This window comes from Pristiophorus japonicus, chromosome 22 (assembly GCF_044704955.1).
Source record: "Pristiophorus japonicus isolate sPriJap1 chromosome 22, sPriJap1.hap1, whole genome shotgun sequence".
Classification (NCBI taxonomy): domain Eukaryota; kingdom Metazoa; phylum Chordata; class Chondrichthyes; family Pristiophoridae; genus Pristiophorus; species Pristiophorus japonicus.
The window spans coordinates 15,063,836-15,078,114 of NC_091998.1; the positions used below are offsets into that span (position 1 = coordinate 15,063,836).

The 14,279-nt window shown below is 39.8% G+C and overlaps 1 protein-coding gene across 7 annotated transcripts in view; it reads left to right on the plus strand.

Annotated features, from left to right (window-relative positions):
• dlg5a (discs, large homolog 5a (Drosophila)) overlaps positions 1–14,279 on the plus strand; it is a 240,416-nt gene that overhangs the window by 189,238 nt on the left and 36,899 nt on the right. For 3 of the 7 annotated variants that reach the window (XM_070865668.1, XM_070865670.1, XM_070865673.1), the window contains 9 exons: positions 386–569; positions 1,759–1,912; positions 2,404–2,514; positions 4,050–4,180; positions 4,274–4,375; positions 6,457–6,613; positions 9,569–9,646; positions 11,451–11,613; positions 13,336–13,475. In XM_070865668.1, the coding sequence (XP_070721769.1) occupies positions 386–569; positions 1,759–1,912; positions 2,404–2,514; positions 4,050–4,180; positions 4,274–4,375; positions 6,457–6,613; positions 9,569–9,646; positions 11,451–11,613; positions 13,336–13,475 (1,220 nt within the window). The remainder of the gene's footprint in view (positions 1–385; positions 570–1,758; positions 1,913–2,403; positions 2,515–4,049; positions 4,181–4,273; positions 4,376–6,456; positions 6,614–9,568; positions 9,647–11,450; positions 11,614–13,335; positions 13,476–14,279) is intronic. The other 4 variants (XM_070865669.1, XM_070865674.1, XM_070865671.1 and 1 more) reach the window with 3 other exon arrangements.

The following is a 14,279-nucleotide window of genomic DNA, read 5'->3' on the forward strand; positions in this document are numbered from 1 at the left end:
AAACTAAGAGAAGGATAAATGTAGCAAGAATGTAATGGAAATGATGGAGGGATGGAGGGATGTAATGGATTTCCAGTATACTAAGCTCCCACAGCCTTGGGAAGTTCAGGGATTTCCAAATGTAGAAAGAGGGAAATTCTGAGCAAAATCAACCGAGTCTGTTGGTTGCAGAGAAGCAATGACATAGGCGGGAGTGGGTTCCCTCTTTAGCAGGGTACAAATGTTGTAGCACTGAGAGAGAAACAAAGGGGTAAAAGAATGAAAATGCCGTTCAGAAAAAGTGGTGCTGCAAAAATATGAAAAAGTAAATTCGAAAAGAATCTGGGAAAACACGGGGAGCTGTTACACGAGAGATGATTTGAGTTGCTGCTATTTATATTCGCAGGAAAATGTTGACCCTCACTCACACTACGACAGTTATACAACTCGCTCACCAATTCCCAAATACAATACAAGTGAAGAACGGCTGTCTTTGGAACTACATGAATGGCACCGGTACACTCCAAAACGCTCACATCGGCACAGTGCTGGCTATGCATCAACAATGTATAATGGTCCAGCAGCAGCAGGTATGTTCCTTGGGATATCAGGTGCTATATTAAGAACCATACTTACATCCCTTTGTATTTATTTCTTTTTACCATTTTGAACCACAGTCCTGATTCATTTCTTCTTTAAAATGTAATTTAAAACGTGTAGACAAAACTTTTGGATAGAGAATTAAAGATAGAGAATTATTGTTAATCATTATTTTAAATTGTTTACCAAATCTAAATTTTGTTGGCCAACCAAAGCTTCAATTAAATTAATGTATGTCTTGTTTGTACATAATTATATACAGAAGAAAAATGTTTGCGCTTTCCATCAAGGAATATGCATAACAAATTAAATATCACTAGATGGATTAGGTCTCTAGTATATGATGCAGACAAAACATGCTACGACTATACCTGTACTAGTTTATGTGTAGTAGGTTGAAACTCTCAATTTCAGTGCAGAGACTAAACAAAGGTCTTCCAAATATTAATATCTGAAGTTACAGACTCAATATAGGTGCATTTTGGAAGGAAGAATGAGGAGAGGCAATGTAAGCTGAATACCACCATTTTAATGAAGCTGCTGGAACAGAAAGAACTGGTGGATGGTTCACATGCACCAAACATTGAAGGTGGCAGGACACGTTGATAAGGCTGGTAAAAATGCATACAGTATCCTCGGCTTTATAAATGGAGGCATAGAGTACAAAAGCAAGGAAATTAAGCTGAAACTTTATAAATCACTGGTTAGGCCTCAGTTGGCGTATTGTGTCCAATTCTGGGCACCACACTTTAGGAAGGATGTCAAGACCTTGGATTCTTGTGGAGGAGATTTACCAGAATGGTACCAGGGATGAGGGATTTCTGTTATGTGGAGAGACTGGAGAAGCTAGGGTTGTTCTCCTTGGAGCAGAGAAGATTAAGGGGGGATTTGACAGAAGTGTTCAAAATCATGAAGGGTTTTGATAGTGTAAATAAGGAGAACCTATTTCCACTTGCAGGGGGGTCAAATACTAAAGTGGCTCTCTACTGTAGCTACATTTTGCAAATTGACAAATGACTTAACAGGACGCTTGAACCGAACTGTGTTGGCTTTTTGTGAGCATTGCTCACTTTTTCTGCTTCAATTTTGTCACCAGCATTTCATTGAAGAATAAATAAATGAAGGTGTTTGTTTAGTTGATGAATTTAGTCAATTTAATTGCTACCTTTTTATACACAGGCAACGTACAGAGAAGCTTTGTGCCTTGTCCAGCAGTGACGGCGGTTCTGCGGAATCCAAATGTTCCTTTCTTCACTGTTCGCAGCCGCATGGTCCACAGTGCCAACTATCCTTCCATGGCCAGTCAGATGTGCTATCCACATCCACAGCATAGGTATTAATCACCCAATAGATTTGGTTAGCAATCGAGATCCCCTGCCTCCGCCGTGAGCCCTCTTGTGCACTTAGACAATTTTTAAAACGAAAAATGAGCAAAAATGCTCACTTGCAACATCTAATGTGCATATACTCTACAAGCGTACTCCGACATAGATTAAAAAATTAAATAAAACTGTTAGTGGGCCTATGCAGCAATGCAAATAGCTGAGCTCGACTAGATAAGGATAAGTGCATTTTAATACTCCTGATTATAGCACTGATTCAATGTAAGTGGCTTAAAACAAGTATTTTAAAACCATTATTACGTTCTGATAATATACAATTGAGAAATTTATTACTCAAACTTCTACTGGCAGTAAAAACACATTCAAATCAAATTACAGAGTTTCCTATTCTTAGTAGGGAAATCCTGACTCTAATATTATATATCAGGTCAGAAAACCTTTTTAAAATCCCTTATGTTTATTTTCCTCCTGTTTAAATTAGAACAAGGAACCATTCACCAACTGAAAGCTTTAATGGTTCTCCTCGGACCCGGCACAGGCCTCAGAGTGCAATTTGCTTTCCAGAATCTGCACATGCCTTTGACAGTTTTAGGTAAGAATACTTGAAACATTTGTTATAGTTATAGTGTGGCTGTACCGTATTTATCAAACATTTAAAATGCCAAATGTATACTGTGAAGCAGCTCAAAAATAGTACTGTAAAGTAACAAAGCATCAGATGTACAGGTACTACAACAACTTAATTTATATAACGCCTTTAATCTAGAAAGCATCCCACTTCACAAGCGTAATCAAAATAAAAATGCTTGCTTAAGAAGGTATTGGGTTCGATGACCAAAAGCTCAGTTAAAGAGGCAGGTTGTAAGGAGGGCCTTAATGGGGGAAAGGGAAGAGGAGAGGCAGAGGGATTTAGGGAGGGAATTCCATAGCCTGGGGCCTAGGTGGCTGGAGGCACGGCCGCCAATGGGTTGAAGGGAAGAGGATGTACAGGAGACGAGACTCAGATTTACGAAGATTTTAGAGGGAGGGTTGTAGGGCTGGAGGAGATTGTGGAATTCTCTACCACAGAAAGTTATTGAGGCCAGTTCATTAGATATATTCAAAAGGGAGTTAGATGTTACGGCTAAAGGGATCAAGGGGTATGGAGAAAAAACAGGAGTGGGGTACTGAAGTTGCATGATCAGCCGTGATCATATTGAATGATGGTGCAGGCTCGAAGGGCCGAATGGCCTACTCCTGCACCTATTTTCTATGTTTCTATGTAAAGAAGATGACCGAACAACCATGAACGGATATAAACACGAGGATCAGAATTTAAAATTTAAGATCTTGGGAGACGAGGAGATAGTTGAACTGGTCTTGGTGCAGGATAGGAATAAGTGTAGTAGAGATTTGGATCCGATGAAGTTTGTGGAGGATAGTTAAATCTGGAAAAAGGGATCAATGAGGGTTTCAGCACTAGGTTGGCTGAGGTAGGCTGTGTTACAGACATGAAAGTAGGCAGTCTTTCTGATGGAGAGCATATGGGGACAGGTGCTCAGCTCGGTTGAATAATCAAAATATGAGCACAATAGGTGGGGCCGAGGACAGGTTTTTTGAGGAGGACGATGATGATGACGGTGGTTTTGAAAGAGAAAGGGACAATACTTTCTCTAGCATGGGGGCCAGGTTGTTGAGTTGGGAGGTCAGCAGTTTCGTGAGAAGGCGTTCAAGGGAAATGGATCTATTGAACGAGATGTGCTATTTCCTGCGACTCGTGTATGCCCTTTCCGTCATTGTTCATAGGTTTATATGTAACCTTTAGGGCTGCTGACCAAGGCTCTTTGTCGGCCGGTGCGGACACGATGGGCCGGAATGACCTCTTCCTGCACTGTAAATTTCTATGTTTCTATGAAAGCTACAGAATAGGTTGTAAAAGTTAGAAAATAAGACCTGTAGGACTGCTTGGTGGAGAAATAGAATGGCGGATGGTTTGGCCAAGTTGTGAGAAGAGGGTTAACAATTTAATATTACTTCTCATTTCTCAATTAATGCTTTAAGTTTGCACTTTTGTTGTATAATTTTTCTTGCTGGTACAAATGAACATTTAACTAGAATGGAATAAAATGTCATTGTTTTACTGTTTAGTCCACAACATCATGCACATCACAGCTTGGATCTGACTGGCCCAGACCACAAACGCTCGAGTGATTTATCTGAGTCCTCCAGAAGCACAACCCCACACGGAACACAGTCTCTGCCCGCCAGTGCGCGTATTGGTAACTCTTCACTTGTTTATTGGGTTTTATTGGAATACTGCCTGATTTCCTTGCCAAAGAGTGACCACTGAATCGTTCCTGTTGATTTTTCAGCAGGTTCATCAAGCAGCCTGGCTTTTGCTCCCAGTAAAAGTGGACGGATTCGAATCCCTTCAAACACCCGATACCCCCGATTGACAACGGGCTCTGACAGAGGTAATCTTTCACAATACACAATTTAAGTGTGATAAACATTCTGTTAATTTTGCATCCATGAATCACAGGAAGAAGGAGCTGAGTAAGATATAGGTGGACGAGTGGTGTCCAGTCAGCTGATGTATTTGACTGTGGCTGTCTCGAAACTTTGTCCAACCACAGCAAGTTTTTTAAAAAAAGACTTGGATTTATATAGCGCCTTTCACGATCACTGGACGTCCCAAAGCGTTTTACAGTCAATGATGTACTTTTGAAGTGTAGTCACTGTTGGAATATGGGAAACGCGGCAGCCAATTTGCACACAGCAAGCTCCCACAAGCTGCAATGTGATAATGACCAGATAATCTGTTTTTGTTATGTTGGTTGAGGGTTAAATGTTGGGCAGGACACCGGGGATAACTCCCCTGCTTTTCTTCAAAATAATGCTGTGGAATCTTTTACGACCACCGGAGAGAGCAGACAGGGCCTCGGTTTAACGTCTCATCCGAAAGACGACATCTCCGACAGTGCAGCGCTCAGCACTGCCCTGGAGTGTCAGACTAGATTGTTGTGCTCACGTCTCTGCAGTGGGAATGGGAAATTATGGCCATGGAGATCTGCAATTATGCTCCTTTGAGTTTCATATCTAGGAAGTTTGCTATTTGAATGACATTCACGTAATGAATCAGTTATTACTAAAAATGTTTTTTTAAGTCTTTGTAACTGTTTTGATGTGGCTTCAATCGTAATATTGCAGACGGCTGACAGATTGCCCATTTCTCTGCAACACTCCAGGGGATGGATTCCAGCTTGGAGTCTGTCAACTAAATTCCAGTCGATTGATTTTAATGGTTTTATTTGTACATATCCCGGAATTAAGAGCTAGCTTTTGCTTAAAGTCTGCCAAACAAATGGAGCTATAGTGCGTGAACTATAGTGGGTGTTCATAGTCTTCCCAGTGTGCTATTGTTGTCAACTGTAACAAGTTAAAGCAAGTATTCCTGAGGATCTCTTTATATCCAGTCGTTTGTTCAATCATCTTTGTTACTTGCTTGACTTAGTCCGGTATGGATGTGATGACCAAGCCAAGGCAATATCTTTCAGCCTTACCAGGCTATTCCATTAAGAATGATTAAATTTGCCCCTCTAGGAGGACTACGCAGAGGCCTGTGAATAAGCATTTTGAGTGAATAAATTGGAAAAACATTTTCATTCCTTAAATCAGATCAATACAACCCTGCATTTTCCGACATCAAAGGTGAACTCTAAAATTGTGGAAATGCCAGTCTCTATGGAAGGAGTGACATTATTTTACCAGTCCTTTACAATCATTTTATTTGTCATTAGTGCAGTGTGGCACTTGCCCTTTGTTTCGTGTACATCTACTTTTTTGTTGCTATGGCAACTGTTTGACTTCTAAGCTTGTTACCGCACCTCAAGCTTCCCCTCTTGTCTCACCAAAGTAATGAGCCAACCATTTCCAATGTACGTTTATCACACACAAACTGGCACTCAACAACAAGTTATGGAATCTGCACAAGAAAAGATCTGCCTCTAGCACTATTGCATAGATCTGCTTTGTTCCAATGCATTTGGATTGCCAAACACTTTATAAATCTGATACATAATGGCGCGTCTGATGCGTTGTGTTAGAGGTAGACTCGTTTTCTTATTATTTGTTTGGTAGATTCTGACTTGCAGTATGACACTGAATATTTTAAAGAACATGCAAGGTGGAAGTTGCCAATCTTGCTGACACCCAGAGTTACAATACTTAATATCTTAAAGCAACTTTGCCAGCAACTTTTTGTGGAAAACCAACAATTAAGATTTTGCTGGCTTCTTTATTTCACAAAAACGAATGTTGATCCACACAGGAAAGCTGATAGAACAGAAGGGCTGCCACTTTTAAAATATTCAAAGAATGGAAATGTTGAAGGCACTGAGTAAATATTCTATCACAGATGTTTAAATGAGTTGGTACTTGAGATGTGCTTCAGATTAAATTGAATATCCCTCTCAGGAATTACTGCAAAGAGCATACAGGCGTTTTTTTGTTTTTTCTGACTAACTCACTTTCGTGTTGACGTGTTTCCAATCAGGTTCAGAGCGCAGCAGTCCCAGTTTGATTACACCCCCACAGTCGCCCATGAATCTGGAGACATCGTCATTTGGCAGCAGCCAATCACAGAGTTCAATTTCTTCTCTAACTAAGATCTCCATCAGTCCTGTATCGACAGGTGAACACAGAAAAGACAGGTATGGGCGGCGTCTCCTAATTGTACATTTTATGTTTTGAGTTGCGTGACCTCCTGCTTTTCCTCCTATTGTATTTAGAATCAGTAGCACTCACTGAAATACAGTGTTGTCAGCACAGGATTGTGTGACACGATTGGACTTTTAGTAGAGATTATGGCTGAGCATTTCGACGGTAGTCGATTAAAATGAATGGACTACTATTGGTGTTACGATTGGAAAATCAGTAAATTCAATAGGAAGGCTAATTCAGATCAAACAAAGGAATTTCTGACAAAATTGTCATATGGTAGGAGTATATTTGAGTTCTAAATTGCTTCCTAACATTAATATTCACACGAGGAAACTTAACTAATTTGAATTAAGCCAATTATTTCATTTTTTTGTGCTATTCACTGGGAGAATCAGACTCCATGGGGCCAAAATCACCCCTTTTTATAGCCCCATTATCATCTCGGGGTGGGGGAGAGCGCTAACGGGGTGCAATGACATTATCACCCGGGGGAGCGGGTGAAAGCACCTCCGGAGAAATTGTCCCGGTAGCAGCGCGCCCCGTGATTAGCTCCCCCGGGCTGGCGCACACCCAGCGATGACGTTATTGCCGTGCACGCAGACCCCTTTGTGCCCCGAGGGGGAAATTGCCCCGTGAGGCTGACGCGTGCTAATGCTCGGCGCGGACATTTATTTTGTTGGCCGACTCTTGTGTCGGCCCGACGATGGCGGCCCTCATGTCAACCGGGCCGCCATCATGCAGGCCAGCACTCCATTTTGGGTGCCGGGCCCGGTCGATCAAGTCCCTGGTGGCCCAGTAGTTGCCACTAAAGGGCCTGCAGAGTGTGTAGCAGCCCTCCCCTTTAAATGAAGGGGAGGGGTGTTGTAGCGCTGGCATCCTCAGCGCGCCACTGGACTCAGCTGCCGCCCCGGGAGCGCCCCTCAAAGGAAGCGGAGCGCCCAATTCCACGTCAGGGGCGGGACTTCCAGGCCAGACGATAAAAGTCCCAGCCCTGGAACGTTACTCCGCCCACCGCCCCCCCCATTCCAAATCATAAAAATCAAACACTGAGTATAGTCACAATCTTTGATTACTGTGACCAAACTACAGTAGGTGACAGTGTGAGACTTCAGAGAAAAATGTCAAGTGCAAAAGAGTTGAGGTGCATTTCCTGTCCTTGTTTTAATAGTGATTCTAGCTCAGCTGTGAGAATTTGCTGATTTTAAGTGTACAGCTATCTGTTTGAACCAAATGTTGTAAACAAGTAAAGTTTCAAAAAGTCACAGCATGTATAAATGTTAAAACGTTTTTCAATTTACATCTTCAAATCTCCTAATGCTTTGAGGATATCTATAGTGGTGGAATTGTGCATTCAATGCCTGGATTCTGGCTTCTCGCTGCAGTCCTGTCCCAGTGTTTTCAGGTTCCTTCACGCAAGCAGCATGAATAGTTTGTGTTTACAGGCAATCATTTTAATACTGTACAGAGCCAGCAGAAATGATTTGTTGACTTTTTGGTTTATTTTATGGCATTGATACAAATTGCATTGCAGCAAAGCCATGCTATAAGTCTTTGAAAAGCATTGTCTAGCTTCCTGATTATAGTTATTCTATAGTGGCAGAACCCGATGGCCCTGAATTCGCAAACCCCTTCGGGCGCGAACAAGGTGCGTACGTTCCCCTAGGGGCCTCGCAAGTTCCGGGTTTAGGTATACGAAGCGTATGCGCCTAAATCCCGAACTTGCGATCGGTCAAGAATCCTTATTCGGGATAAAGGACCTCCATGCGGAGAGTTGGGTAACTCCTGCCCAGCGAATGTCCTTGAAATTCTTACTACTCATCAGCGTAAGACTTTTAAAGGACAGAAAAATAAATTTTTTTCAATAATTTAAACATTTTAATCCTGTACGTGAATTTTTAGATCCGTTAAAATATGTAAATTTATTTTTCAAAAATTACATTTTTGTTTTAAATAATTAATTAAATTCCATTTTTATTCATTTTAAATATGTGATTTAAAAAAATATATATTTTAAGTGTTTGCGTGCTTTGGTGGGGGTATTCCCATTCATACTTATGGTGATTATGGAACCATCACAAGTATGAAAGGGAATATCCCTACTTGGATTGGTTGGGTCAGCCCATGTGATTCCAGGGACGCATGCGAAGTGCCTACGTCCCTGGAATACGTCGGCTCCTATGCAGACCTTCGTACATAGGCCCAGGACCACACGTCGCCGAACCTCCCGGACCACCAGATAAGATTTACAGAAATTTTTCAGGTCGGAGGCATCTGCCCGCGAGAAGCCTCCGACTGCAATTTCTGGGCCATTATCTTCTTTATACTTGACCTGCACCCCACATCGCAAAATAGCTACCACTTTCTTCAATTACTAAAAAACAAGCCAAATTTTGTTATTGTTGGATACGTGACTTATTATGGAAATATTTTAATGTATATTCTCTAAATAGCAGTAACTCTATCGATATTTCTAGATTGCAGTAATTATATGATTGAGCCATAACTATTAATAAAGCATTTTCTAGAATTGTTATAGTTGATTATACATTTCAGAATGTTCTCATTTTGTTTTTAATGCTAATGTTATTAATGAATCCAGCCTAATAACAAGAGTTATGATCACATTTTCAAAGTGAATTGTGATTCTCTGAAGCAGAATTATTATGGGTGGCAATGTGTTTTTTTGATCCACAATTTTCTTGAGGTTAATTTTATTACTTGGAAAACAAGATTAAATAGTCTCAAAGCTTAACTTTACAATTATGTTCTTGCCAGTTGATTTAGTTATTGAACAAGTTTGTAATTTAGAGATAACTTGGGGCTTAACACTATTTTGTACATTTTTCTTGTCCCTTACTCAACTTTCTAAAGCATGACATTTTCAGGCTTTTTGATAACTTCTTTCTCTACAACTATTTTTCTTTAATTCTGATCCTTCTTTTTAGATATATATTCCGTAATAGGTCCTTTCTGAGAATTCCTCTCACTTCTAGGCCTCGATTCTCATCACTGCGGAGTCTGAGGTTGGCCTGTTACGAATTAGTTTGCTTTCTGCTTTCCTGTTTGTAATTCTCAAGATTTGCCTTTTTCTGTGTGTCGTTTCCCATTTCTCAATGATTGTATATTATATCTGGGAGCTCTTGCATGGCGACTTTAATCCCATGTAAGGTTGACGTTTGCTTGAGGCTCTCTAGTCTGCCTGACAGCAGCTAATTGATTGTTTAAATGTCTGAAAAGTGAGCAAAAATGACTTCTGTCAGGTCATGTCAAGTGCTGCAAGGCCACTTGGAACAAAAACATTAAGAATTTCACTCCTACTTGCAGGTGGGCTTGAGGTTTGGTCTCAGATAATTTAGATAGTAGATAGAAACAGCAAACACTGAAGCTGAATAACCTAGTGATCGCCAACTGAATGAACATCTATGCTGTATTAAAAGCAGAATATTATTTAATGGCTACATTTTCAACCCTATGTTTATTCTGACTTTTAACATTAGCACTGTGTGCAACAATTGAGCAGGATTTCATTTGCATTTCCACGTCAGTACAGGATTGTATGGGACATAAAACGACTATTAAAGCAGAGATTATCAGCCTGTCTGTGGAAAAGACAATCCAGTTAACGAAACAAATAAATCGATAGTAGAATGCACATATCATATAATATAATTTGTCCTAAATTGTTCCTAACTTTGTACTGTTAGGACCAAGCTTGGGTATAAACTTTTTATAATTTGCATCCAGGCTAACCTATAGCTTATATTGCATCATTTGGTTTAACTATTTCTGGGTGAGGTATTCAATTCTAGAGAGAGATATGAAAAAGCATTATCAATGAAAAACAAAATACAAGAGACTGCTGGAAATACTCAACAGGTCAGGCAGCGTCTGTGGAGTGAGAAACAGAGTTAACGTTTCAGATTGATGTCCTTTTGTCAGTGCATGCCATTTAAAGAGCCTTGTATATTGACATCAATATTTTGTAGCAATTTAACCTGATAGTAGATGTGTAAAAAATGTATTAACTGATTGGATTATTTAGATTTGCATATCGAATGAAATACAAAATCTCAAATTAAACAGGCTGGCTACACTGCTTGTAAAAAGAATGGACGTGTTAATTCTTTCAGGATTTTGCTGCTGGAAACAGCATGACATTGTATGCATCAACTACTAGCTGTCCTCATTCTGTTACATATTTTGGTGATCCATTTTGGTACAGAATGTGAACATAGCTTAAATACAGCAACTTTGATTTGCATTTAATGTACCTCAAACAAAATTGGTTCTGCTGGTAGAAGACAAATCTTCCAGTTCATCTTTGCCCTGTTGGCTGCTGTCAGGATAGACATCAGCACCCCAATGATTTTTGTTGCTGTCATGACTTCATTCAACCATGACTGTCACTGTGTTATGCAGTACCTATTCTGTTCAGTTTGTCTTGTGCTCAAATCATAAGCAAGCTAACCAAGTACAAAATATATTGAGAGGCTTTGCCTTTTTAAAATTGCTTTTGTGCATGAGTGCTTATTAAAATTAAGGATGGACATATTGGAAAAGTTGTTCCCTCGAGTCAAATGCTCTCACCAACAGAAACAATGGCCGCCTTCTGTGTTATAATTTTTGTACCCTGTTTGCAGTGAACTCGTGCCTGTCTGGGACAGATTAAAACCCTGTTTTGAATACCAGTTCGATTTTTCATGTTTTGCTCAGTGTAAAAATAAAGCTGATATACAGGTGTTTTCTTACTTCTTTGACTTCCTATAAAAACCTTAGATCTCAACGAGTGTTGCGCTTAATTGCTTTCAAAATGATTTTATTTTAAAGGCCTTATTTGCAAGAACCGCGTCATGTGTCAGTGCAGAAAGGAACTGAACCCCTTGGAATCTCGATTGTAAGTGGAGAAAATGGAGGGATATTTGTTTCAAAAGTAATTGGTGGAAGCATCGCTCATCAAGCAGGACTTGAATATGGTGACCAATTACTTGAGGTAAATGCGAATGACTGGTTAATTCCGATAGCACAGTTGCTGACGGCAATGAGGAAAATCTCATACATCTTAATTTTACGTGTGTGTGTGTGTGGGCAGTATAATCACAGAGCACTTCCAACATCCAACTGCGATTCAGTTTAGCCAGTTTGCATTATGCTCAGAATACTGCAAGCATTGATATCTTATACATGTGCTTTGAATGTATTGACTAAGCTCATGTGTGTGGGTTTGGTAGGAGCAGATTTTTGCTGCAGCTTGTGAAAGATGGCAGGTGGGTCCTCCTTTCCTGGGTCTCACATTCATTTTGGAATGTTGAGAGAGTATACTCTTCATTTTGTCGTTCCAATTGTCCTCTCCTTTATGAGGGTTGTTGAGATGTTCCATGAGAGTAGGGTCTCGAGGAATGCCCAAATTGCTCAATTGCTTTTTAATTCCTAATAGAAGTTGCACATTGCCCATTCAAATTGGCTTATTCCCACAAATGCTTTATCCACGTTTGTCTCTGGTTCCATTTCACCATCGCATGGGACTGCATCTTTTTTGCTTTTCATTTGTTTTCCTAAATTGCTCCCCAGGAAAATCCTGGGGCATGGTCAGAAGTTTTTCAGAAATTAGTTCTTTCTGACTACAATGCCCCCACCCTCCCCACACATTCCTTTAAAACTTAAAAAAATACTAATTGTATTGATGGTTTGTCAAAGAATATGGTATTGGTGTTCATTTTAAACAGGTCTGAAATTATGTGAGATCAAGTTGATTTACAGAACACAATTTTTTTCTGTTTATCAAAAGTATTACAAAGTTCCCCAAAGCCATTGCTGGAGAATGGGTATGCATCAGTTTCGCAAGACTACACACCACCTGTAGCTAAGAGCATGGCCACTGCCAATGTTATTGTGTCATCTAGGCATATTACACCTGCTGACTTTCCTCCTTCCAATCTCCCAACAGAGATTGACAACTTAGTGGTCATGTGTTTGAAGTGATTACCATTGCAGGACAGGTTGATACTCAAAACACGCTGCGCCATTATGGTATTCATAGTAATATTGTGCCAACTTGGCTCAGCGTGGGAGCACTGTCACCTCTGATTCAGAAAACTGAGAGTTCGTGCCCCGCTGTAGGGCTTGAGTAAATACTCTAGTCTCGACATTATTGTTGTGTAAATGGCCTGTTGTGTTCTTCTACTTTAAAGAAAAAGTAATTGATTGGCTGTAAAGTACTTTGTGATGCTCTGAAGACATGAAAGATGCTATAAAATACAATTTTCCATTTTTCCCTTTCTCTTTTCCCTTTCTCCTCTCTCTTTCTCCTCTCTTTCTCCTTCTCTCTCTCCTTTCCCTTTCTCCTCCTTTCTCTTTCTCTTCTTTCGCTTTCTTTTTCCTCTTTTTCTTTCTCTTGCTCTCATTTTCTCTCGCTCTTTCTTTCTCTTGCTCTTTCTTTCTCTTTAGCTTTCCCTCTCTTTTGTTCTGGACTGTTCAGTCTTAAGAAGGCATTCAGATTCAAAAAGGAGTTAGATGTAGTCCTTACTACTAGGGGGATCAAGGGGTATGGCGAGAAAGCAGGAATGGGGTACTGAAGTTGCATGTTCAGCCATGAATTCATTGAATGGCGGTGCAGGCTCGAAGGGCTGAATGGCCTCCTCCTGCACCTATTTTCTATGTTTCTATTCTTGTGTGTATATTGGAGTAAATGTGATATTTTAATATCTTTTGACAGTATAATGGCATTAATCTGAGGAATGCCACTGAGCAGCAGGCTCGATTAATTATTGGACAGACAGAGCCGTGCGAGACTATCACCATCTTGGCACAATATAACCCACACATGTATCAACTGGGTAACCACTCACGCTCCAGGTGAGATTATAAAAGTGTCAATTAGATTTTACACCTGTATACTGATTTCTTTGAGCAATTCAGTCAGTTACTCCCAATGGTTGCACGGATATGTTAAACATTTCTTCTCCTGAATATGTACTTCCATCTTCGATCATGTTCAGCTATACCAGGGCCAAAGAAGTATAGTAAGTTTTTCCTTCGAAATGGATTATTAAACCTTTTAGTGCCTTTCAATCTATGCAAGTTTCCAATGAAATTAGGCTAGTGTATAAATTAGCAATAACAGTTCATTGTTTTTAATTTTTTAATATTCATCAATTTTACATATCTGCTATATTTCTATAGAACATTAATCAAAAAATATACTAACTTAAATTATGATTTTGAAATTTGCATCATAAAAGAAATTGAGTATCAGATTGATATCAGATTATTAAAAATATTGATTATGGATTAATTGTGCTACTGGCCACTGGAACATTCTGCTGAGTGTTGGACATTGCTCCATCTTTTGTTTCCAAGTTGTTATTGTACTTTATTTTAGTTTTAAGTAGCCATTGCAGGAGTCGTCTTTTCCCTGTTCACTCTGTAGTATCTTCCGTAGGTTTTTGAAAGAAAGATATTTGCAGCATAGTAGGTGTCAGCAGATTATCATGAGAGTTCTTTACTTCATTGCAGCCATGCTGTTGATTAGTACTTTTGAATATATTGGACTTGTGAATGTACGTGATCAGTCATGCCCACTTTATAATTTTGCTGATCTGAAAGCCATTCTAGAGATTTGAATAACTGATAGTTGATGCCTGTCTGATCTGTGCTGCT